The following is a 26,046-nucleotide window of genomic DNA, read 5'->3' as shown; positions in this document are numbered from 1 at the left end:
TCAAAAGGCAACTGAATGAAGCTATAATTTTATTTCATTTCTCTTAGTACATCCACAACTATTTCCACCTAAATAGATCTTTAAAATAAGCATACACAAGTATTGACTATTATCTACAAATATTTATTATAACACTGGAATAGAACTACAGGAAGCCCTTGGCACTGATAGAAAATATTGATTCACTGTTAGGTTACAAAAATTTATACATAGCAAAATTTAATGCTCTTTACATAAAAAATATTAGACTACTTGAACAAAACTTTCGAACATTCTTGGTAGTAGCCACCAGAATTAGAAAAGTCAAATTAGGCTTTAGACACCGCTTCTAGAACACTGGACTCTAATGGCACCTGCACTGCCAGAGGAAACATCGAAGTTTGCCATGCAACAGAAAGCACATCACCAAGCTAGTCCGGAACAACCGTTCTACATGGGGGAGAGCTTCTCCCACTAAAAAAATAGTCAAGGTCCAAATTGGCATGTATAGGCATTAACAACCACAACTGAAAGAATCCAAATGAAATATACTTGTTCACTTTTAATAGCATGTTGATAAAGTTATGCTTCCTTTCATTGCAATACAGTTCTGCACATGTATATGTTTTAAAATCCAGGAAAACAGCCAAACCACAAGTTAATTCTTAACATGAATATACATAGTTAACCCTATATTATGCAGCCCCCTTTAAAAAGCACGGATGCACCCAACAGTTATATGTATCATTTCATAAAGAACAACACAAAGTTTACCATCACTAATACCCAATACCTATAGTCACTTAATGTTCTGGTACACAATGATTTAGAAGGCAAGTTTCTGAAAATGGCTTAAACTCAAGCAGTTGTTGTTTTGCTGAACATGGAACTTTGATTATTCCAGGAAACTAAGATAAGAAAAAGTGAAATAAATACCCTAATTTAAATTACTTAAGTATTCAAGTCTATAAAAGTAGGAGGTCTGTCGTCTATTTGCAATTAGGTTTTAGATAGTTGGTATGAAACTGTAAACTCACTTTTCAGACCACATAAAAACGGTTTAGAATGGTGGTCATTTTAATAAGGTAACACTTCTTAATTTAAAAAAATGTTTGTGGAAAAAAATTCTATGAAGTATTTTGGATCTCCCGTTGTGATGCAAGTTCTAAGAAATTTACAGCAAATACTCATTAAGGCTGAGCTGACATTTATGTCCCAAGAAGAATGATGACAAGTGGGTCATTTTATTACAATGAAGTCTTTTAGAAAATTGATTCCAGAAAGCTTGTCAAGGAGTCAGAATTCAGCTTCTTTAATGGTAGTTATAGCAGAATTATAGTAGCACATTTTAGCATTATTGAAAAAAATTTCTGATTGGATCATAAAGTTAAGGTGTCCTAATCAATTATAAGAATTACATTATCTTTGATGAAGCCACTGTTTAATAAATGTTGGCTGTCAGAAATGGAACTTCACACCAATTCCATTTTATTCCCTATTAGGTACATCTGTTTAGGGACAGATGGCACACATGAATTTATGGTCCCTTCCCTTGGTGCTGGCACATCATGGGTCCCTATCAAGGAGTATGCCTTATTCTCAATTCCTATCTTGGTAGGATTGCTCTAGCAATAAATGTGAACATGCCACAAATTTCAAAAAGATGAACAATCATTTTGTCAAAAAGTGTTGCCTTTTAAAATGGCTAACATGAAACCTCCTGTATCTGTTCTAAAGGAAAAGGTTTACCTACTGGAGGGTTTTCCTAGAAATACATCCCAGCAGCTTGAGATAGACAGTGAAGTGTTTGTAGTTCTACGTGAGTTTGTTTGGTGGGAAACACATCTGTACTGCAGAGCAGCTGTCTGATGATTTGTCACAGCTGTCAATGTGTCGGCGGAAGCACTCTGGCAAACGTTTATGTATAAGAATTGAGTTGTTCTTTTGACCGGGACTGGATATCTTGCAGTTCCTGTTCTTCCTTTGCTTTGATATCCTGGTAAGCCTGCATTTTGCTGGCATCCTTTAAGTAAGCCCAGTTAGAAGACAGTATCATGAGGAAGTGGATCTGGAAAAGAAGGGTGAGCATGATGGCTAGTGAGCATGTCAGAGGCAAAGCAAGCTGCTAGGTAGATTAGACGGACTTTACTGTAAGAAAGGGAGAGGGTTATTTCATATTAATACTCATTCTGCAATCAGAGGCATCAGATACTGAGAGCATGTTCTAGTAGAGTCAATATTAAAAGGCAGAAGAAAAGTTAGTATCCAGACATAATGCACTTGAAAAAAATGGTCAAAGTTAATTAAGAAAAGGCAAAAATAAAACACATAGAGGGTGCTTTTTACCATTTTGAGAATAATTTTAAAAACTGATACAGAAGTTCAGGAATGTGGTTATTTTTAAATAAGTGCAGTGCAAAAATCAATTACCCAAAAGGCCTAAAAGTCTGAACAACGTTTATTTTTAGTAAGTAATAAAGAGCTACATATTTAACATGGAAAAATTAAGTAAATGTCAAAACCAAACTTAAGAACTATAAGCAAAGCATGCAGTCTCTGTTAACAATTTTTTAGTAGTAAAACTACATTTTCCATTTTGTAACTGCCATTATTTCATTTCAAAAATGTAAAAATCCATATTGGCATTCTTTACAGTTGATGTGGTCAACACTTTTCCCCATTTATTTTCCTCATCTTTCCTGCAAAATCTACATCTCAAGTTCCTTATATTTCCTTCTCAACATACTTGAGACCTTCAGATCCAGGAACAATTTCTCTTCCCATTAAAATTTTATGAGTGCCTGGTTGGTGTGGCTCAGTGGTTGAACATCGACCCATGAACCAGGAGGTCACGGTTTGGTTCCCAGTCAAGGGCACATGCCCAGGTTGTGGGCTTGATCCCCAATAAAGGGGGTGTGCAGGAGGCAGCCAATCGATGATTCTCTCTCATCATTGATGTTTTCTATTTCTTTGTCCCTTCCTCTCTCTAAAATAAAATTAAAAAATTAAAAACTTACGTGCAGTTTGAGAACTGGCTTTAAGGAATCAGTTACTACTTACCAACAACTTAGGGTTATCAATTTTGTGGGCTCTGAAAAGAAGGATTGTGTTATGTTAAAAAAAATAACTCACATAAATCCTTTTTTCAGAGAAAACAAATGGGTGGCCTTTATTTTACTTCAAATTTTCACCTTACTTGAGGGGCATTTATTTGGTAGTGAACCATGCAATCATAAAAAATTTTTAATGAAATTTAAAATATATTTATAAAATATTTTTCAGAAGGAGTCTGACAAAACAAAATCCAGACTAAGTTTTCTTCCATTTCATCTTCGGCACTGTGTTCATTTTTGCCATTGAACTTGGTTATCAAGCCAGTAAAAATAACGGAAAATGCAGGTGTTTCAGAGTTTTAATACTTCACTTAGAGATATTGTTTAAAGTTTAAGTTCAAGAAAATTAATTTTTAATGGGTGCTGAGCAATGTCAGTACATAACTGAATCCTTTTCAAAATGTGGAAATAGCCAGATCTCATAATTTTGTAATTCACGTACGGTAAGTCATCTTATTAACCTTCCACGCAGAATGAGTTGACTAAAGCTATTTACAAATTACTGGTGCGAAACTGCAGAAGCCTAGACTCTGCTTTAGTCTGGGTGTCAGTGATGTTCATGCTACATCGTACAGCTCTCTAACGCTCCTTATGGGCCTCATGCAACTTAGAATTTAGTGCAGCAATCTTCCCGACTCTTAAACTTCAAAACCGCATAGTTATATGTAGTAGCCATCATGTAGATCAGCTGGTGGAAGAGAACAAAACAGGACAGTAAGATATAGGCAGTGAGGGCCAGTGCCACACTTCTAAACTTGGGTGGGGTGGGGTGCCAACTCGGCCTACGGTGTTTCTTTTTCCCATTTGTAACCACCACAGGCGATTCTCACGTCTAGTGCACACAAACCTTTTCTCATTTCACATACACCACATCAGTCTTCAGCTTTGCCCATGGTATGTTTATTAAAAAGACTAGGACGTGTTTAAAGAATGACAAGATACAGTTCTGGGTCAGTAGCATCCGATGAAGCTAAATGCTCTATTTCCCGTCATCTTTCCAAAACTGTCTACTCAGGAGCAATGGGTCCTCTCCTGCCTGTTAAGCCCAGAGAGCTGGCAGCAGCCCAGAAAATGGGTCACACTGTGAGTGAACAGGTGCTTTCTTTTCATAGGCTGTCATGGGAAGGGATGACTTCAGGGATGGAAAACCTGGGAATGACTCATTTCTGAGCTGATGAGATGTCCCCCTTTTGCTTCACCAATCTTAGATTTCTTGAAATCACAAACCAAGCCCTCCCAAAATACATATCAGTGCACATACATACATACACACTCCTGTTTGTGTTTATACAGTTGATCCTCATTATTCACAGATTCTATATTTTCGAGTTTGCCTACATACTAAAATGTCTTTGTGACCCCCACATCAGCACTCATAGGACTTCCATGGTATTCGTGGACATGTGCAGAGTGGTGAAAAAGTCTTGTCTCCTAGTGGAGGTCAACCGAGGTGACACTGCCTTTTTGTTCCAGCTCTGTCTGAGCACAAGTGTCCTTTTTGTCAATCTGTTTAGTGCCATGTTTTTTGCATTCTTGTGGTTTCACTCTAAATGTTCCCTGTTCCAGGTGCTGTGTAGTGGTTTTAAGTGCAAGAAGGTTGTGAGGTGCCTTCTGAAGAGGGTACATGTACTGACTGAGCTTCATTTGGGTATGAGGCATAGTGCTGTTGGCCGGGAGTTCAGTGTTAGTAAATCATGTCTTTGAATAGAATCACACAAAGCAGGCTTCTGTATTCCATTGGTTTGACAAAACTGTTGTGACCAGAGGTTCGCAGAAACCTAATCCTGTATTCCCCCAAGGAGCAATGGCTCTGTGTTGGTTAATTCGGTGTTGAGAAAACTTTATTCAGCATAACTTCTGTGCACAAGATCAACGGTACAAGTGTGTATGTATATATGCACATCTCCTCACATGACCATTTATCCATGATTGAAGTCATGAAAGTAAGGGCTGAATAAGCCACATTGCAATGTTCCCGTCCTAGTTAACAGGTGTTCCAGGTATTGGTCCCCTTTCTTCTTTCCACAGAATCCAATTTACATTACCTACAATCAGTGCCAGGACAGCCAACTAGTACACCCTGCAATCTAGACATGCGATAGGTTTACACAGGTGAAGTTTAACCCACCTTGAGTCCTAGAAGTGTTTCCTGGAAGGGAAACCTGTCGTTATAGAGACTGCTGGGAGGGGGAGCTAGAACAGGCCAATCCTCAGGCCCTTACTCACCAGGGCAATGACGGTGGCACCAGCTCCAGCACAGGCCACAATGAACAGGTGATAGGACATGTAGAACTAGGAAAGAAGAGGGCACCAACATGAGCATTTCGTGTGTAATGAAATGGGCTACTCCTGTTCCAACATGCTGCATCATCTTTAAGTGTTTACGCAAGGCTGAGTATAAGTGTGCGTTCCAGTCCAGCCCAGTTGGAATCACCTGGCGGGTGTTTAAACTTTCTGATGCCCTAGAGCAGGAGTCCTCAAACTTTTTAAACAGGGGGCCAGTTCACTGTCCCCAGACGGTTGGAGGGCCGGACTATAGTTTAAAAAAAAACTATGAACAAATTCCTATGCACACTGCACATATCTTATTTTGAAGTAAAAAAAATGGGAACAAATACAATATTTGTATTTGCATGTGGCCCGCGGGCCGTAGTTTGAGGACCCCTGCCCTAGAGCAGTGGTCGGCAAACTCATTAGTCAACAGAGCCAAATATCAACAGTACAATGATTGAAATTTCTTTTGAGAGCCAAATTTTTTAAACTTAAACTATATAGGTAGGTACATTGTCATTAACTTAATTAGGGTACTCCTAAGGCTTAGGACGAGCCACACTGAAGGGCCCAAAGAGCCGCATGTGGCTTGCGAGCTGCAGTTTACCGACCAAGGCCCTAGAGTCTCACCCCATAACAAATTGTTCCCTGCCCTCTCCTGTAGCTTTCCACCTCCTGTAGGACGTGTTGTCACTCTATTAGGGGTAGGGCCACAACATTAGTAATAAAGAAACAATTTCTGGAGGGTGAGGCCCAGAAATCAGGATTTTAAAAAGATTCCCAAGTGATTCTAATATGCAGCCAAGTTTGAGAAACACTGATCTGGAGGCTGGGGCTCAGCCATCAGTATATTACAATGCTGCTCAATGACTGCAATGTGCAGCCAAGGTTGGGATTCCCTGCCTTGAGCCATTCTACACTATGGATATACATACTGACCAGCCAGGTCGGCAGGGGCTCATTATTTCAGTAACTGATTGCTTTCTAAAAGCACATTAGGGTTCTCTTATACATGCAAGCTTCTACTGGTGCATTTAAGAGTTTTATATACCAATGCCTAAAGAATATTCTAGGGCCAGAGGTCTTAAAGCAAAGAATGTTAAGATTTAGTGCCAATTAAGGGTGCCCTAGAAATAACAGCAGTCACTCTGGCAATATAAGTGACTGACTGTGACGATTTATAAAATTTTGACTTACATACAAATACAGGGGACACTTTCCCCTGAAAATTAATTTACACTTGTCCTGTGACAGATGTCCTAATTTGAAAAACTGTCTGAAGGTGAAAGAGAAGAGTCTCTTTATACTTTCAAAAATCAGGATTGGGGTCACTTACAAATTGTTGCAGAAAGAGAAAGCTTTCTGATTGCTACGATCCTCACTGAAAGGGTGGACTGAGTGAAAGGGCCATCTTTTAGGTCAAAAGTGGTTGAGTACTGATTACATACAGTTCACTCTTTAAAAGCCTGCAAAAAGGTCTTTCCTTGACAGCATTTGAGCCATCCCTCCTGCTTTTGCTCCCCAGGAGAATGGACTCTGTTTTGCTGTGATCATCTGTGAGCCTCTGACAGGAGAGTGGTTTACCTCGTTGGTGTTGCAGATGTTCTCTAGGGCGGAGCCGCATATTTTTCCTGGGAAAGCATTCCATGGAATGATACCTGTGAAGTGAGTCCCAATAGAGAGTTAGGTGTTAGGGCAAACTACAATGCTTCGTGCTCTCCTGTCCTCACCACTTCGGAAGCCAATTACAGTGCAGTTGTAGGTCATATTCTTCAGCAACAATGAACATACTTGCCCTCTGCAAAACAGCCTTTCGGAATAATTAAGTCCCATTTGGACTATAGGGCATGAGTGAAGTCAACTAGTCTGTAAGAGACTTAACCTGATACTATTTTTCTACAAATCATGCTTTGTTTAGTGGAGCTGATATCTGTAAAAAATGATTTTTTCCCTCCTATGTATCTATGAATCATAGTTGAGCAGCTCCAGGGGGCCCCCCCCCCCCATAAAGCATTTCATCATGCTGAGGTCAAGTTCATTTCCTCATGATTCCTTGGTCTGTGGCCTTGTTACTCAGTCTCTTTGTTAGTGGTTTGCCATGAGATAAGTTCTGAAATTGAGAGTCTGTGCTCAGAAAGTTTCATGGCAGTTTGACAGAGTAATTTGTTTTTGTTAAATAATTTGGACTTGTATTTTGTATGTCTTTGCTTTTATATTCATTTTATTATGTTTTTTTAAAAAATTTTATTTCAGAGAGAGGAAGGGAGAGGGGGAGAGATAGAAACATCAATGATGAGAGAGTCATTGATCGGCTGCCTCTTGCATGCCCCCTAGTGGGGATCGAGCCTGCAACCCGGGGCATGTGCCCTGACCTGGAATGGAACAGTGACTTCTCATTTCGTAGGTTGATTCTCAAGCACTGAGCCATACTGGCTGGACCATTTTTTTATTGTGTTTTACAAATGTTTTGGAAATACTTTGGGATTGAAAACACTGACCTTCATCACAGAGTGTGGCCAGCACGGTCTGTGGTCTTTCTCACTGTAACCTGGACTCCTCCCTGCAGCAACATTGTGCGTTGGGGGCTGCTGCTCTTTTTGCCATTAATGAGCAGGTGCATGCTTACATATTGAACTCAGTTCAATTTACACTTCCCCAGGAGGTAAGGAAGGAGGATTTTAAAACATTCCTGATTTCCTCCATCCTTGCTGTGGGCCAAAAATAAGTCTTCATGCTTCAGAAGAATGGGAAATGACGAGTCCCTAAATTGTCAGTGGAACCGGCGATTTAAAATACAGATTAAAAAGATGATTACCAGTACATTTAGACATTGATTTACAAATACTTTAAAAATCAACTTTAGGCTCTGTTTTCAATCCATCAAAAAGAAGTGTGGTTGAGCCTTGGTCTTTATGAGAAGAGATTATTAGGTTGATGGGCAATTTAAGACAAATTTCCTATTATATCATAAGGTAAGAGGCTGAGGATAAGTCACACGGGAAAAACAAGCAACAAAAATGAAATGCTAGTCATCTCTCTCTCAAAGCTCTGAAAGAACAGTTACTTCCTCTTCGGTTCTAATGAAAAGCTGTTTTCCCCTAGTTGTTTCTGCCAAGAACAGGATTTCTGCCATCCTGGCTAGAAACACTAATTAAACTCCGTACATAGGGGATGTTGCCTTCTCTCACTCAGCAGGGAAATCAAGTCTCAAATTAATTGACAGGCACAGCAATGGCCCCTTCTGTGGCTTGTCAAAATGAACCAACCGTAGCTGCCTATTGGGATGATCCCATTCATTTGAAAACATGTTTGAACCTGTTTCCAACTGCCGGCTGTTACAGAATATGTTCTCATGGCTTTAAAATACATTTGGATTTTATGTTGTGTTTTTCAGTATAGATGAAGTTGAAGCAATTGGTCATTTTAAAAAAAAACCTGCTTTGAAGAGTCAGACATACAAATTAATTGGATTATACAGGGCATGCAATGTTTTGGATGGAAAGTAAGATGATACAAAACTGGAATATTGAAAATACGTAAACTTTTTATAGTGGACATCGTCTTTTTTATTCAATTGCATTATGAATTAGCTTCTCATTATTAAAAGATGTTTGCTACTTTCTTGAAAATATAACAAAATTTTAAATGGCACCCTTTATAAACTAAGACCCTAATGATCTTTCCATTCTAATAGAAAAGGTATGAAAGAGATCATGATGATTAAAAAGAGGCCCATGTAATAATTAAGGTGCAGACTTACACATGAGAGCATAAACATTAACGGGGGATTAAAAGGAAGTACCGTATTGTCGGATATCCACGCAGATCTGCTCCACACTGGCTGTCCCGTTGGTCTGGGGTGACTTGATGACTTCACAAGTTGACCATATGTTGTAGAACATAAACACGGGCACCGCAGAGAAACCAAACACACCAAGCCAGGCCACTCCCAGCACATAGGTGAGGAAGACAAACTAAGCCGAAAAGGACAAAGAATCGTCACTGGACCTGCCAAGGCGCACCGCCTGGGAGGAATGATTCTGCATTTCTGACTTGATATCGAACCTGTGGGATGCATTCAATTCAGAGCACCATCTGCCACAGTAGTGACAAGGGAAAGGAGAACCAAGGCTGACCGCTGGGGCAGGGTGGTCACGCTCTCCAGAGAGAGAGTATGGAAAATGTTTACTACCGAAGCCCAGTTAGTTAAAAGTCCTTTTAACTAACAAGGACCAGAGATTTTCAAGAGATGATCTCCCTTGTCCAAGGTCACAGAGCTAATTAGTGACAGGACCTCCCATGTGGCATTCTTCCTAAACATGAATTCTGTATTCACCATGGGACAGTGTCTGGGTGGTTTCACAGGCCACTTGAATTATAACCATATTAATTTCCCTCAAATTAAGTTCTTTTACATAATAGATGGATAGGATAATAGTCATACAAGAAATCCCTTCTCAAAAGCAACCTCACTAGTTTCATGATCATGTGAAATTACTAAAAGCATTAGATCTTGAACCTGTATTAAAAGTTTAAAATAGCCTTGCACACAAGTTTAATGCACAGTGAATCTGATCAAATTCTCATTTCCCCCGAGTTGTTTTCATCTTTAAGATTCACAGCGACTCTGCAAGCAAAGCCCTGGCTTAGGACAAAATCACCGTGTTCACCCCCACGTTGCAACACAGAATATAATCACATTGCTTTAAGTTTCTTCTTAACCTGCCTTGACTACCAGTTTTCAGAGAACTTTGAAAGGCTGTTTCAAACACATTGGGGTATTTATATTTTCAGAATGTGCACCCACGGAGTGTGTGGGTGAAGGTTCGGAATCCTAGTTTGGCTTTTTAGTTTTTCAGGCTGCTGCTGAAGAGGTGAAGTTTCCATCTAGCTTTCCACACTGCAGGAAATACCTGGGTCGTGCCAGGTTGGCCTGGGGTCGGCTCAAGACAGGTCACCTCCTGTCGGTCATCCCAGGAAACTGCAGGAACAAGGCATTTTATCTCAAGGGCATTTACACTTTGGGAAGCATTTGCATTTCTAAAAGTATTCAAAGCAGCAGAGTTCAGCAGTTTCACAGGCTCTCTCCCCAGTGCTTAAGGGTGGGCCACTCCAGACTCGGCTTTCTTTTCTTGCCCTTCAGAAGAAAACTTGCTTTCTAATACATCACAAAGACTTGAAAAGGGGCTGGTGATTCTTTGCTTGGTGAGCCTCCCTTTCCCACAGCGGTCAGGGCTCCCAGGATAGCCTGTGCCCAGTGGAGAGGGCCTGTGGGGACATTCCTGTTCTGGAGGCCTCTAGCATTCAGAGTTCTGTCCTTAATGACAGACCATGAGGTAAGTTGCAGGCAGAGCCTGAACTGATGGCATTCTGGCCCTGGGCAAACAAGCTTTGCTGACCTCTGATCTAGAGGAGAACAGAGCTTAGAAAGAGCTCATTAAAAGACTGGGTTATAGGGCTGGTGTGGCTCAGTGGTTGAGCATCGGTGTATGAACCAGAGTGTCAGGGTTCTATTCCTGGTCAGGGCACCTGCCCCGGTTGTAGGCTCGATCCCTAGTGGGAGGTGTGCAGGAGGCAGCTGATAAGTGATTCTTTCATCACTGATGTTTCTATCTCTCCCTCTCTGAAATCAATTTTTTTTTTAAAGACTAGGTAATAAAGAGCTCATCCCAGAGGGAAACTCTAAGGGGGTTGAGTGGCTAGTACATGTAAGGCTTCAGGATCACAATCCACATTCAAAATATGAAGAGAGCATTGAGACGATGTCCAAGTCTTCTCCTTTTATTGTGGGAACTTTATATTTGAAAAATCTTCAATACCCTCATTACCTATACCTTGATAAGGGAAATGTTTGATATAATACTACCTCCCCCATATATTTTAATTTATTATCAATAATATATTGAAGGTATTTTCAAATTCCAAACTCTAAATTAAGAACACTACAGGCATACCTCAGTTTTATTGCACTTCAGAGATGTTGTGTGTTTTACAAGCTGAAAGCAAAGACCCTCCAGCAGCAGAAAGATTATGACTCGTTTCATTGTGGTGGTCTGGAACCAAGCCTACTGCATCTCCGAGGTGTGCCTGTATGTGTGTCATGGACTCTCCCTGCATTCTCAGCTCGTAGCTTTCCTCAGCTACACAGTACAGAGGGGTGTGGCTCTGGCTGTGCATCAGACAATCTGAGATTCATACTCACCATTCCACTGATGCATCGGCCACAGGCGGTGGTTTTAAACTCCCCGTGAAGTTCTTTTACTGCACTCGTGGTGTAAAAGCCTTCTGCCAACAGGATGATCCCATACAAGAAGAAAAAGGACGCAATTCCATAGATGACATACTGCATCATTTGGATTCTACAGAAAGGAAGAGGAAAGCCTGAGGATTTAAATCCACTGCCTGGTAAACAGACAGCGTTTTCAACCTCTGGAGGGAGGACATGAGGATGGTGTCCTGTGGCATCTCCTGCCACTCTCATGGCTGCAGTGGGCTTGTGGGCATTCCAGACAGGCATCCCTGCCCACCCCACTGCATCCTGGGCCTTTTTTCCAAGGTGGGCCCACTGTTGAGGTGCACAGCCTTCCCAAACAAGAGAGACTTTTCCTTCGGTCAGGGGCAGAGATCCAGGTGTAATCTTGTAATACTTACCCAAGTCCTGTGCTGTGGGGGTTAGAATCCTCATTTTGCAAATAAGAAAGGCATTGAAGCATGTTCTTTCTGCCATATCAAATGCCTCCCAACCAGGCCTACTGGTTAATGTTATTCTGAGATGGCCCTTAAGTAAGCACTCAGGGCTTCCTTAAGAAATAACTTGGGCAGATTTTTTTTTTTTTGCATTGAGATTCTCACTACATAAGTGATAATGGTCAAGAGGTTAAGGTACAAAAAGTTAATTTACAACTAACTTTGTCCGTGAAAGCTGACAGGGACCCAGATGACTGTTCCTCAACCTTTGGCTGCCCTTTGGAACTACCGGGGGAGCTTTAGGAAATACTGGTCTCTGGGTACTATCCCCAGAGCTTATGACTTAATTGGTCTGGAGCAAAGCATGGGCATGGGGAATTTTTAAGGATTCCTGGAAATCTGAGAGCCACTCATCAAGTTCACTAGCTAATTAAAGCAGCACACCTTTCCCAGGGTCGGTCGTGGTAAATATTCTTGGTGGTCTTTGCACACAGTTGTATTCATTAAGTCCCTTATCCTGTTTGATCTTCCTTATAACCTCCCCTACCCCTGCTCATTACTTTGGATGTCATTCGTGAACAGATAAAAAAGAATAGCATCCCCTAAGGACTCTTCCAACATGACTTCGTTATTGATCCATAAAAATTCATCCGTGCCTTTTTCAGTCTGGTGGAGAAGTTTTTTTTATAATCACAAGATACCTAAATACTGTGAGACTTTGGAAGTCAAGGAAGGAAAAAGAAAATACTGGAGGCAATGGGGAAAGTATATGAAGTATATGAATGCACTGCTTCGGGGCTTGCACCATTAGGAGAATCTGCATGGCAGTTGTTGAAACTCCACTGAGAATGGTTCCAGAATGGGGAGGCAGAGATTTGGGGCTCAACTCCCCCAAACTTTCTCTTTTCTGCATTGGGAGGTATCTTGGGATTTGTTCCTCTGCCTGAAGAATTAATGTCAAAAGTCCTGCTCCTGTGGAATTAGAGGGCAGTCCTCAACAGGGTTCCTATTATTCCAGGGATGGTAGTTTCTTATGAGACCACTGGAGGGCGCCTCTTACTTGGGAACCATGATAACTGGCGTGATGATCCGCAGCATCACCCTGCCACGGGCCCCCATGTCCAAGGCTACAGTGTGTGGAATGTCCTATGTGTGCACCTTGCCATTCCCAAGTGAGATCCCAAACACCCACTGCCTTCTTGGCCCTTTCTTTTTTTTCCTTCTCTCATGGGCCTTCTTCTATCTGCATACAGCGAGCTTTCATGAAAAGCATCAGCTTTCTGCCAGGAGAGCACACTGTCGTCCTGTCGTCTTTCTGAAAACATCATGGGGTTGTTGCGTTTTAAACACAGTTTTAAAGGGAAGCAGGTACTTACACATCACTCAGCACGGCATGGTCCCTGATGTTGGTGGAGAAGTGTTGCTCAAGAATTGCCACAGTGCCTGCAAGAGCCACATGTCCACAGCCACAGAACAAAGCCACCCCAGAGAAGCAGAGGATGGTGGCCACCAGAGAGGCGTAGGGGACTCCTCCCAGACACTTGATGCAGCATTCGAAGCAACCTAGACCCAAAGGAGAGAAATGCATGTGTTATGGGCAAGATGCTCTGGTCTTCATGAACACCACACATTAGCAAAGAAGGTTCTACTTTTCCATCTTCCTTCTCAGACCCTATAGTTAACAGTGCAACATCCCAAGGGCCAGTGGGGCAGTTGTCATGATCTCCTATTCTGTGGGTGAAGACTCTAGGGCTCCAGGAGGGAATGTAGCTTAATTTGCTAGATAATTGATAGATAATTATGTACTAAGTCACAATTCTAGAGCTTCGCCACTGACCCGGGTTGGTGGGGTTGCTTAAGTGACGAGGTGGAGCAATCACTCCCCTAACAGTCAAAAGAGAGGACAGCAGGGAAGCTGCAGTTCTACGAAGAAAAGCCACCATCAAGTTCCCCGCAACCTCAACCTTCTGGGGTTCCAAATACCTCTATTTCTGTAGCAGCCAATGGCTTTGCCTGAGCCCTCACGTCCTGGGAACCAGAAGAATCAAATACAGTAATTACACTGTTGCTGCATTCAGAAAAATATGAACGTGATCATTTTGGAAAGGTGATAGGTATTTTGGTCCCTAGAAGTACAGAGTCACCAAGGCACACTTGAGTGGATCCCCTCAGGTTTCATTCATGTCAATATCAGAAATTACTTTAATTTTGTAATAAAAATGTCCCCCAGCCCAGCAGCACAAGCAGTTTATTTATAGTCCTCCTCCTCCCCGGTTTCCATCTGTCCCCCTTCCTCGACACACATGTTCAGAATAAGAACCCAGAACTGGTGGATGACATTTAAGTACTTGAAGAAGGAAAAGGAACAGAAGGAAAAAAAAAAGACAAAATGAGCATCCATGAAGTGAAATGAAGGAGAGAGAGCCACAGTTCACTCTTCATCTTGAGAAGAATAAGACTTCTATTCATTTTTAAAATAAACTTTTACTTGAGATCGCCATGGAGACCTCCCCAAGGGGCAAAGCCAGTTGCCATTTTCAGTTCGGAGACATTTATGTTTTGGTAGAGCAGTGCTGGCCTCAGGATAATGTCACTACCTCCCTGACCTCCTGTCCCTGTTTATATTATCCAGACCCTTAAGTAAATGGCTTGTCAGGGAAATCGAACTCTGAATGCATTATGAGGTCTAATAGCAGTCAAGAGCAGTTCATTACTCCAAGGCAGCACATGAAGCCAGCTACATTTCTTTTCCCCAAATGGTCTTTACAGTAGACAGGAAGTGGATACCCAGCATAAAACACTGGAGACAGGCTTTTCCATTTTGATGAGCATCCCATTTTAAACTAGGATTTGCTTAACCCCACCACATTACCAGATTTCTCCAGCCTCGATGTGTTCTAGTACATAAAACAATAGACCTGTGTGTGTGGTATCATTCACAATCTCCCCACTCCTAGTCTCTATGATATAAGTAACAAGATGCATGCCTGCTTCCCTGGCTAACAATGTCATATCTGGTCCATATTGCATAGAGATGTGTGGCCTGGAGGCTCTGCTGTCCAACATGGTAGCCACTAGCTCATGTGGCTATTTAAAATAAAACAATAAATTCAGTTCCACGAGCCACATTTCACATGCTAGTAGCCACATGTGCTAGCAGCTGCCCTATTGGACAGAGCAGATTGAGAACATTCTATCATTGCAGAACACTGCTTTGGAAGATAGAGTTTCACCTGTCACATATTTGTTTTTCTATAACAGGACCTGGGTTTTAACTGAGTTTTACTTTGGGTTTCATTAATTCAACATATTTTTGAAGACCTATTGAGTACTAAGAACTGTGCTTGGCACTGGGGAAACAACGATGAAATCAGATGTCTTTTTTGCCTTCAAGGAGATCAGTCTAATAATGCTGAAAGCAGACATATAATGTTCTTATAGTACAGCATAAGATACAGACTGCTGGAGAGCCAGTGGATGGTGGGTGGGAAAGGGGAGAGAGAAGGACAGGAAGGAATAAATTCATATTGGGGAGGGATTAGGAAAGGCTTTCTACAGAAAGACCTCATATGAAGAACACAGTTGACATGGTGACATTGACATATACTAGTGATCTGATAAAAGGCTTATTCATTCCTGAATATTTTTGTTTTATATATGTATACTATATATTTAAATAAACCATATCCTTTCTCATCATTTGGAGTTAGGTTAGGTGTTATGGCATAGCACACTTGCTCTTTAACAATATAACTCATCCTTCACAATCCAGCTGCCACTTCAAAGGTCTTTCATCCAAAGTGTTATAGCATTCTGCTTCTTTCAAAGGAAATATCACAGCTGCTCCCTGACTCAGAAAGACAAGCAGGGTTAGAAGAATGCTGCTGTTCAGTCCCAACTTCAACACTACATCAAGGTTAAAGTTTCCCTCCAATTTATATCTCTCAAGGACTCCATATACCCCATGCTGTGGGTCTGATTTTATAACAGCGGGGGAAATCAGGGACTCAAGGATTTGGAGGATCACGTAAATGAATCAGTCTCTCTGCAGATGGTTTTATTTGCAGCTATAGGAGCTCTGGCTCCTATAGAACAGAAGTCACCATATTGGTCATCATTCCACATTCACAGATAAAACTCTTATGGACCTTGCCGGCCAATGTGAGTCGAGGCTTGTGGAATGCAACATGGGAAAAATGTATAGGAAACAATACAGCTGGATGCATAGCAGGTTCATCTAAAGACACAGCTCAGCCCTCACTCAAGAAAAACTCTTCCCATAACCTTGCTGTTATCATCACTTTGGGTATTGCGGTGTCTCAAAGGTCTTGTTTAATTGAAGCTGTCAGTTAAGCGGAGTAACAGATATGGGTGCAGATGACAGCATTAAAAAGGAGGGAGCAGTTGTCTATTCACTTGTTCCATTTCATTCAATTAGTGACCATTCAATGCTCACCAAGTGTCTTCAATGTCCCATTTTGCTGGGCACTGGGGACTCAATGGTAAACTAAGATAGGTGTGGTCTACACTCTAATGGAGTTTATAGTCTATGGGGAAATGGACATTAACCATATGGTTCTAAGCTCAGAAGTCCTAGGAGAGCAAACTATGGGGACTCACTTAGGTTTCAGAGGGATGGCCATGGATGGCTTCTAGAGTTTAAATATGAAGGATGAATTTCAGTTACTTAGGCAAAGGGAGAGCAGAATGTGTTAGGGAGGATGTTTCAGGAACAGAAGGAACAAAAACTCTATGGTAGAAAAGAACAGGGCGCTTTCCTGGGCATGAAAGAAGCCAGAACACAGAGTACACAGAGGGTGGGGCAAAGAAGATAGGAGGGATCTATTTCTGATAGACCACTTAGGGTCTTAGGCACCTTAAGGATTCTGGACTTATCCTCAGAATCATTTGAAGCCATTGAGCTCTTGTAACCATAGGGAACAGACTGGGGTTGCAAAAGATCACTGAGGCTGATGTGATGGGAACAAAGTGGAAGTGGAGGTGAGTAGGAACCCAGTATAATGGTTCACACAAAAGGTGACAGGAGCTTGGACCAGGGCAAATGTGGTGGCAGTGGAGGAAATTAATGGGTCTGAGAGATGCTTAAGATGTCAAATGGGCACAACTTGGTGTGGATTTGATCATGGGGTTGGGAATGGGTTGGTGAGCACCAAGGATGACTCGTAAATGTCTAACCAGATAGATGTTGTATTGTTCTCCTAGCTAGGTTGGCCAGAAGAGGGCTAGGCTTTGAGGACAAAGATGTTGAGTTTCCTTTTAGACATGTTGAGTTTGAGGTGACTGGATGTCGTCTTAAGGGAGGATTTCTCGTAGGCAATTGGATCCGTGGGTCTATAGCTCAGAAGAACTAAAGATGGATGCCATCAGCTTCTACTGGACAGCAATGAAAACTTTCAGACATCAAGAAAACATACGAGTGGACCATTTGTCAGTTGAAAGTGCTTTAGACCCTTTGTTTTGCAAAGTGTGGTCCTTGGACCAGCAGTATCAGCTTCAGAAGGGAGCTTGGGAGAAATGCAGAATCTCAGGCCCCACTCCAGACCAGCAGAATCAGAACCTGCATTTTAACAAGCCTCTGCCTCAGGTGACCTGTGTGCACAAGAAAGTTTGAGAAGCCCATTGCTAGTCAACAGTCCCATCTTCCCAGTCTCAGGAGTGGTGTCCTGAGCCCATTTGAAGTGCCTGTGCTGTGTTCAACCGTGTTTGGTGTTTTCCCCTTAAGAGGTGGCCCACTGAGCTTGGCCAAAACTCTAGCAAATCAAATGACAAGTTCCAGGGGCTGCAATGAGGAAACAAAATGTTTCAAGTTGTTCAGCTGTCCTGAAAAGAGTGCAACTAGAGCGCTTTTTCTGAGCCAAATAAGTCCTCTTAACCTCAGAATTTTTGACAAAGATGCTTTAGAGCCACACCATAGATGAGGTCTGAGAAAACAGATTTATTCCCTCACCCGACCCCGCCATGGGGCTCAGAGTGCCCATACAGACAAAGGAACTGGATCTGTGATTCAGGCTGTCCCCAGTGTGAGAAGTCACAGGCAAGACTGGTGTTTTGAAATGTGGAGGTGGTGCCAAGCATCAGCAGAGCACCACACTGTTCAAGTTCATGCCAGCTAAGGAAGGTCAATGCTTTTCTTGGATACTCCATAAATCCACACTCAAGTTTTCCCAAGCTTCAAACCGGCAAGGACAACATTGGTTAACGTGAACCAGAAAAGGCAAGGAAAGCATTTTTTCATGACTAAGATCTACTCAAGTAAAAATAAAAATCAATACCAGGCCTTCAAGCACATTTTGCTGTAATTCTCAATGCCTCTCACTAAAGCCCCAGAACCTCTTAGGTTAATAATGCTGTAAGCCTTCACTTAGCCGGTTTCGGTGGCTAAAGAGAATTTTGAATTTTTGGTTTTGATTTACACAAAAAGTCCAGTGTGCGTTAGTCTAAGCGTTTAAATATAAACCACATAGTAGGGAGAAAGAAATCCACATCAATGCCTCTAACTCTCAATGGCCAGTTTGTCTCCAGTATCTCTAGAACCTTTTGTGCAGAACACCAGAATAAAACACGTTTTGTCCTCGGGCTTGCGGATGGCCGTTGCCATGGCTGTGGGTTCATGACGGCCCAGTGATTTGCCCCGAGTTGCCTGCGATCCTGGCTGCAGAGTTAACGCTGGCTCAGAAGGAGGGCCAGCGGGAACAGGGCTCACATTCTTCCCCAGGGAATGAATGTCACACTCACACACACCATGCTCTAAGCACGGCCTTCCTTGCTCCTTTACTGATTCCTAATGAGCCACAACATTAAAAAGAAAAGGAGAAGTAGCCAAGGTTTGCAACTTTCAAACAACCAGCATCAGGAAAATGGAAGCGGTGAGAATCCTACTTAATAGACGCAAAAGTGAATGTCAGTAGCAGTTCTCAACAGGGCGTGACTGTGCCCCCAGGGGACAACATTCTGTAATGTCTGGAGATATTTTGGGTCCCCACAATTGGGGGAGAGGGGTGCTACTCGTTCCAGTGACTAAAGGTCAGGAATGCTGCCAAACTTACAATGCACAGGGCGGCCCCCCCAAGTATCTGACCCCAAATGTCACTAGTGCTGAGACAGCATGAACAAAAATCTATATGGGTTTAGATCCGTGGTTTTCAACTGGGGACGATTTTGCCTCCCTGGGGACATTGGGCTGTGTGTAGGAAGACATTTTCAGTCATCACAACTATGAGGGCACTGCTGGCACCTAGCGGGTAGAGCCCAGGGATGCTGCTAAACAACCTACAGTGCATAGGGCAATCCCTTCCCCCCAACAAAGAATGATAGGATGCAAAATGTTAGTAGTGCCACATGTGAGAAACCCCGCTCTAAGGTTATAACGCACAATCCTGGTCTGAGACACCTACAATTTTTTTTAAGGAAGAGCTTAAGTCCTGGCTAGTGTGGCTCAGTTGGCTGGCACATCCTCTCATGCACCAAAAGGTTGCGGGTTTGATCCCCATTGGGACGTGTGTGGGAGGCAACTGAGTGATGTTTTTCACTCACATCAATGTTTCTCTCCCCCCTCCCTCCTTTCTTCCCTCCATAAAAAAATCAATGAATGTCCTCAGGTGAGGATAAAAAAATAATAATGACAAAAATTTTTAAAAAGAGCTTAATAAACTTTAGTTTGCTTAGAAAATATCACAGAGCAGAGGCTCTCAAGTTTTGCTGCACAGTAGAATTATCTGGAGACCATTTGAAAGCCCAGATGCCCAGACTTCACCCCAGACCAAATAAATCAGAATTTCGGGGGGTGGGACTCAGCAATGAGAGGTTTTGCGATTTTAAAAACAAAGCTCCCCATGTGATTTTAATGAGCACCCAGGTTGGAGAACAAGTGTTCCAGAGCCATTCAATTTTGGAGAACTTGCATCTGGCACAGGGAAAATACCAGAGTCCCAATCCTTACAAGGCTTCTTGATAAAATTGGTGGTAAGATTAACAAATGTGACTTTTTTGATAGAATGAAAGATCTACACAACTCAGAAAACCAATATTTTTCAAATGACCCATGTGTGATATGAAATCATTCTTGAATATGAAGCTAAGATAGTGCAACAGATTTGAATGGAACACAGTATAAAAAGTGGAGCTTTGCAAAAATGTAAAACAGTACTTACTACTCTTCTCATTGAAGTTTTATTTAGTTTTAGAAAATAGTTACCTTTCCTAAATATGATTTAACATGTAACAGATTTATTATGGTTTATTATTTTAAATAAATAATGAGTTAATTCTTTCACAGTTAATTTTTCATTTATAATTTCTAATGCAGAAAATGTTTATTGATATAACCCACATGAGCAAAAGTTTTTGGGGTCTTCAATTACTTTTAAGTGTGTAAAGGGACCTGTTTTTTAATAATATAAAGGGAATTGCTTTTCAGCAGATCTTTTAAAAAAAACTTGTCCTAAAAGCTATTAAATATATTAAAAAATAGATTTACTTCTAACATTTGCAAAATGTCATGAGCAGTAGATGATAAGCAATTACATTAAAGATATATTCACATGGTGAGAATGAACAAATTCAAGAAACAGACACTTCTTAGCCTCTTCCTTTGCCTTTGTGGGAACTGGCTTTGGCTTTCCTAAACACCATGTGTGTGTCTTAGCCTAATGAAGTGGGGGAGCAAAGAATCAGGGAAACCAATGGTGAGTAGGAGAAGCTAGCTCTAAGTTTAGATATCGCAGATTTTAAGAAAGATCTGTAGGATATTCAAGAAATATGAGAACTATCTGCATCATGAAGCTTTGGTAGCACTTAACCTCCTTGACCATCTGGGAGACAGCATCTATGTTTTTCTGGATTCCACTGAATTCACTGAGTGTCTGTTGAAGTGGTACTATATGCCAGGCACTGTTTTGCTCTCCCAGCATCGACACTGGAGTGGGGAGAGGGACAGAAACACAGAAGAAATCATTAAAGCAGAATAGAGAGAGAGATGACTCAGGGGCATGGGGAGTGAGGTAGGGACAGATTTCCTGGGTCTATGAGAGCTAAGGAAAGGGTGTATGGTGGCAGCGGTGTGGACAGGCCTTGAAGAACAGAAGGATCCATGGTTAGGACAGATGGAAAAGTACAGGGGAAGGAGAGCAGGGCCAACCTCCTGAGGGATGCATGGGGGGAGTTCAGGGTGTGGCCAAGTTTATCAAGGATGCCAGGGCAGTGTCAGGGTAGGAACCAGAAAGGCAGGTGGGGCTCTCCTGTGGCGGGGGGCCTCCAAGTCAGCTTGCACCTTTGCAGGCTTCATTTTGCCGGCAGTGAGGAGAGAGAGGTTTGTGAACAGGAGAGTTGACATGATCCAAGGTATGCTTTTAAGAGGTTAATCTGGGACTGGGGTGTAGGCTGGATTGGAGTGGGTGCAAACGAAACTCTTCCACTGTAGGTGGTAGCAGAATGGGTCTTTTGGAGGTTTTTTCCAAAGCATACAGGGCGTGTTCAATGGAGGCAGGAAGGATGAAAATCAGACAAAGCTCGGAGCTACTAAGCACTCAATGTCACACAACATTTTATGGAAATGGTTTGACAAGAAGCAGTGAGAGAATTTATGTGAACAAGTCTTCATAAGGGTCATTCCAGAAAACATAAACTAATCCAGAGAGACAGAAAGCAAATCAGTGGTTGCTTGGGGAGGGTAGGTGAGAGGAGGGCTTACAGAGGGAACCGGGGAAACTTCGGGATTCACGAACACGTCACCATCTTGCTCGGGCACATACCTATGTCAAAACTTATCAACTAGGCCATTTTAAATATATGCAGTGTCAATCATACCTCAAAAAAAAGTTAGAAAAAAGTAGCTACTTTTTAAGTTTGGTTTTTACAAAAGACACTAGTAATTTTAAAAAGCTGTGAATTCCTTTTGGGAACTAAGGATTGGCTGCACAAGGTAGGATCCACATTAACCTGGGTGGGGTGGGGTGACATGTCCTGTGGCTGCACAATCCACAGGACATGGATTCTGCAGCCCGCCACTCAGTGACAGGTAAGTGAAGGGGCTACTGTCATTGAGGAGAGAAGACAGTGCTCTACGGCACAAAGGATGCATTTCCACTTGGAAACGTTCACACAGCTTGTGGCAGGCACCCTTCTGAGACAACCCCAATGATCCCACCTCCTGAGATTCACACCTTTGTGTCATTCCTCTCCGAGTGTGGGCTGGACCTAGTGACTTGCTTCTAGCGTCCTCTTTCTTGTGGGCATACTTTCTTACCCACTCACCCGATCTCTCTGATGAAGCCAGCTGCCATGTCATGCTGTGGGAAAGCTCACATGGCAAAGTATCAAGGGAGGTCCTGGGCCAGGAGCTATTGAGGAACTGAGACCTCAGTACAACAGACTGTGAGGAAATGAGCCCTGCCAACAACCGCAGCAGTGAGCTGGGAAGTGCATGAGTCCCTGGTTGGGCCTTCAGATGAGACCCAGAGACATAGAAGCTGAGCCCAGATTCCAACCTACAGAAACCGAGATAATATATGTTGTCGTTACTAGTCACCAAGTTTAAGATTAATTTGTTAAATGACAATAGATTATTAATACATTGGTGCTTGCCTACAGCTCTACAATACAATAGTTTTGCATTCTTTTTAGATACACCAAGATGCAATGATCATCTAAAAACATCAAGAGGAGTTTCCTTCAAATTCAATAGCACCAACCGCAGCTGGCATGGCTCAGTGGTTGAGCATCCACGTATGAACCAGGAGGTCATGGTTCAGTTGTTGGTCAGGGCACATGCCTGGGTTGTGGGCTTGATCCCCAGTAGGGGGTGTGCAGGAGGCAGCTGATCAATGATTCTCTCTTATCATTAATGTTTCTCTCTCTCTCTCTCTCTCTCTCTCTCTCATCAATAAAAATATATTTAAAACATCCAACAGCACCATCAGCTAAGGATGTGGTGATTTGGCTTTGGACATCTTGATAGTAACTATGTATATAAGTTGCCTGTGAATTTCAAGTTTCTGTTCTTCAGAAAAGTATTTTGAACTGAACCAAGGTTATGATCCTCTATGTGGTGGCCAGACTTTAGTGTGCATCTGAATCAACTGGGGAACTTATTAAAACAGCAATTCCTGGGGCCCACCCCAAAGATGGTGGGTGGAGCCTGGGAATCTGAATGTTTAACCAGCATCCTTGGTGATTCTGATTCAGGGCATTAGAGGCCCATATTTTGAAAAATCACTTAACGAAATGACCCCCAATATTACAGTTAATAAAATATAAATCATCTTTTACATATCACAGAAAATAAAACTTGCTAAAGTACACTGAATTGAGCAATGGATGAAAACAGCTCCATGACATCCATTAAAGGCACGTCATAGGATTATATTAAAGAACATGATGAGGGACATTTAAGAATTTCTCCCAAGTTCCCATCCACTACTTTCTCCTCACCCTCTCTTTGCCACAAGGAAACAAACCATTCCCACTTTCACTGCTCTTCCCCACTCTCCTTCACCAAGATTTTAAACAAAGGAATAAGAGGAGGCATGCACATGCTTTCAGACAAGTAGACAAGAGAATCAGAGGTCACTCACTATCTTTCAAACTAACCAGGACTCAGTGCATTAATGATGGCTATTTTTATGCATGCCTCTCCACAAGCAGAGAGGGAAAGCAGAATGAATACCGTAAGCTATTCTGTCTTTTCCAGCGCTAAAGAGAGGTCTAGATCTCGAGGGTAAATTCACTTCAATTCCTTCCTGTCTTCTCTCTTCTTGCTCTGGACCTTCCTCTAAATTAGTGTGTCTCAAATGGTAATGTTCATAGGAACCATCTGGAAATCCTGTTAAAATGCAGATTCTGATTCTGCAGAATGGGATCAGGGCCTGAGACTCTGCCTTTGTAATACAATTCTAGGTGATGCCAATTCTGCTGGCCCAAAGACCACACTTGGAACAGAGGATCTGAATTCTCTGATGCTATACTCAGAAGCCTGTGTAACACAATCTACAGTAGCTTGAAGTATTCCCCACAGGTGTCCATTAACTATTCCTTTTATTACCAATGCTACCATCTCAGATGGCCATCTCAGGCCTGGGCCCCTAAGGCAGCATCACACAGGGTTGCCTATGTGGCCATCCATCCTTTGATTTCCCGGAGGCCTAGAGAAGATGTATTACCTGAGTAAAAAAAGTTTAAAAAATGAAAAAAATAACAAAAAAGCAACAGATGGTGAAGGATTAACTATCCAAGTCCTAAAAAATGTAATTCTACTGGGAAGTTATACCAAAAACAACAACAACACACATGAAAAGATCAGGCAAAGGAAACTGGAGCTACTGGACTTTTCCAAAGGGGAATAAGGAAGTTGGGGGTTGGAGGGAGGTGGTCTTGACTATAATAACTGCACAGGTGGGAGAGGCATTTTCCTTTGGCAAAGATCTTCTGGTCAGCTTGTATCAAAGCCTCTTCTTCCCCTCCCCCACTCAAAAGAAACGGAGAACTCTGAAAAAAAAAAAGACACAAGAGCCATATGGAATTCTCTCTATTTTTTTCTCTCACACCATCTGGTTTGGAATCTAAGTACAGAATGGCAACTGCATCGATTTAGAAGCCAACAAAATCTCCAAGCAACTGGGAAGGCGAAGACATGGCTGGGTTCAGTCCCCTCACTCCGGAGCCTGCACTGTATTCTTTTTTAATTTGTTTTGCTGTTGTTGTTGTTAATCCTTACCCGAGGATATTTTTTCATTGATTTGTAGGGAGAGTGGAAGAGAGAGGGAAAGACAGAGAGAAACATCAATGTGAGAGAAACATTGATTGTTGGTTGCCTCCTGCACAAGCCCCGACCAGGGCATGGCCCGGGGAGGAGCCTGCAACCAAGGTACATGCCCTTGACCAGAATCAAAGCCAGGACCCTTCTGTCCACAGGCTGACGCTCTATCCACTGAGCCAAACCAGCTAGGACTGCACTATATTCTTTATACTCTCTCTCCTACATGCAAGGTCTCTGTGGCTGGTTTCAGACACAAATGGTCCTGATTTCAGTCACTGCACAGAAAAAGTTAAAACTACATGTGGGTAGAGATTGTTTCAGGATCTCGGAAGATGATCCTATAAATCAAGTTCAGTGATTTTATTTCTCCCCTTCAGACAAGAACCTGCTTGCTCATGGAATTCTCACATGAAATATCACCAGCAACCTGATACTGAGTTCTACAGTTTCTCAGCATACCATTCTAGAAGTCTAAAAACTCTAAAACCAAGGATTGTTTCTTTCTTTCTTGGTATAGTTCAGCTGGCAACAAAACCTGTTCTGATGTAAACTTATTTGAAGGCAAAACCCAATGTGATTGGACCAGAGGCTGTTTATAGGCTTCCTTTATGCAATGTAGGCTCTCTACAAAGATTGATGTGTTTGATTTGTGGGAGCACCCAGACTTCGCTGGTGATGTCATGTAGCACGTGGTGTACATGCCATGTTACTTTTCAAAAACCCAAGCTCTTCTGAATTCTGGAATAAGTCTGGCCCCAAAGGTTTCAGAAAAGAAATCAGATCGAGCCTTGTGTTTTTCTCCTCAGTGGCCACTGCTGCTTAGAATGCCCGTGTTCTGGTGTTTGGTTGTAGGATCAGAAGCATGTATTTTTCCAGTGTTCTTACAGGAAACTGTTCAACCAGTGGACAAAACTTGTCAAGAGCAATTGCTAGAGGGCTTTCCTCTAATAAGATATTGATGTTTACTCTTTACCACACAATCCAAGGAAGATTTTTTTTGTTTTTTATTTTTCTTGATTTCCAACTAGCCTGGTGTCTTCCAAAACATTCTTAAAATGAAGAACGCTCTGATAACTTAGGGACCTTCTTGTTATGTTAACTAATACCCTTCTTCTCACTCTATGCTATTGAACTGTGCACATTTTTAAAAAAATATATTTTATTGATTTTTTACAGAGAGGAAGGGAGAGGGATAGAGAGTTAGAAACATCGATGAGAGAGAAA

The 26,046-nt window shown here is 42.1% G+C and overlaps 1 protein-coding gene across 4 annotated transcripts in view; it reads right to left on the bottom strand.

Annotated features, from left to right (window-relative positions):
• The window catches only part of GPM6B (glycoprotein M6B), a 36,509-nt gene continuing 10,463 nt past the window's right edge, over positions 1–26,046 (bottom strand). For 2 of the 4 annotated variants that reach the window (XM_005871882.2, XM_005871884.2), the window contains 6 exons: positions 13,427–13,613; positions 11,566–11,722; positions 9,166–9,337; positions 6,948–7,021; positions 5,319–5,384; positions 1–2,047 (listed from right to left, as the gene is read on the bottom strand). In XM_005871882.2, the coding sequence (XP_005871944.1) occupies positions 1,898–2,047; positions 5,319–5,384; positions 6,948–7,021; positions 9,166–9,337; positions 11,566–11,722; positions 13,427–13,613 (806 nt within the window). In that variant the 3' untranslated portion in view covers positions 1–1,897. Of the gene's footprint in view, positions 2,048–3,125; positions 3,781–5,318; positions 5,385–6,947; positions 7,022–9,165; positions 9,338–11,565; positions 11,723–13,426; positions 13,614–26,046 lie in introns of those variants that run through there. The other 2 variants (XM_005871883.2, XM_005871885.2) reach the window with 1 other exon arrangement.

Source organism: Myotis brandtii, unplaced genomic scaffold, assembly GCF_000412655.1.
Source record: "Myotis brandtii unplaced genomic scaffold, ASM41265v1 scaffold359, whole genome shotgun sequence".
Classification (NCBI taxonomy): Eukaryota; Metazoa; Chordata; class Mammalia; order Chiroptera; family Vespertilionidae; genus Myotis; species Myotis brandtii.
Note: the sequence above shows the minus strand (reverse complement) of the source record. Positions and strands in the feature narration are given on the sequence as shown.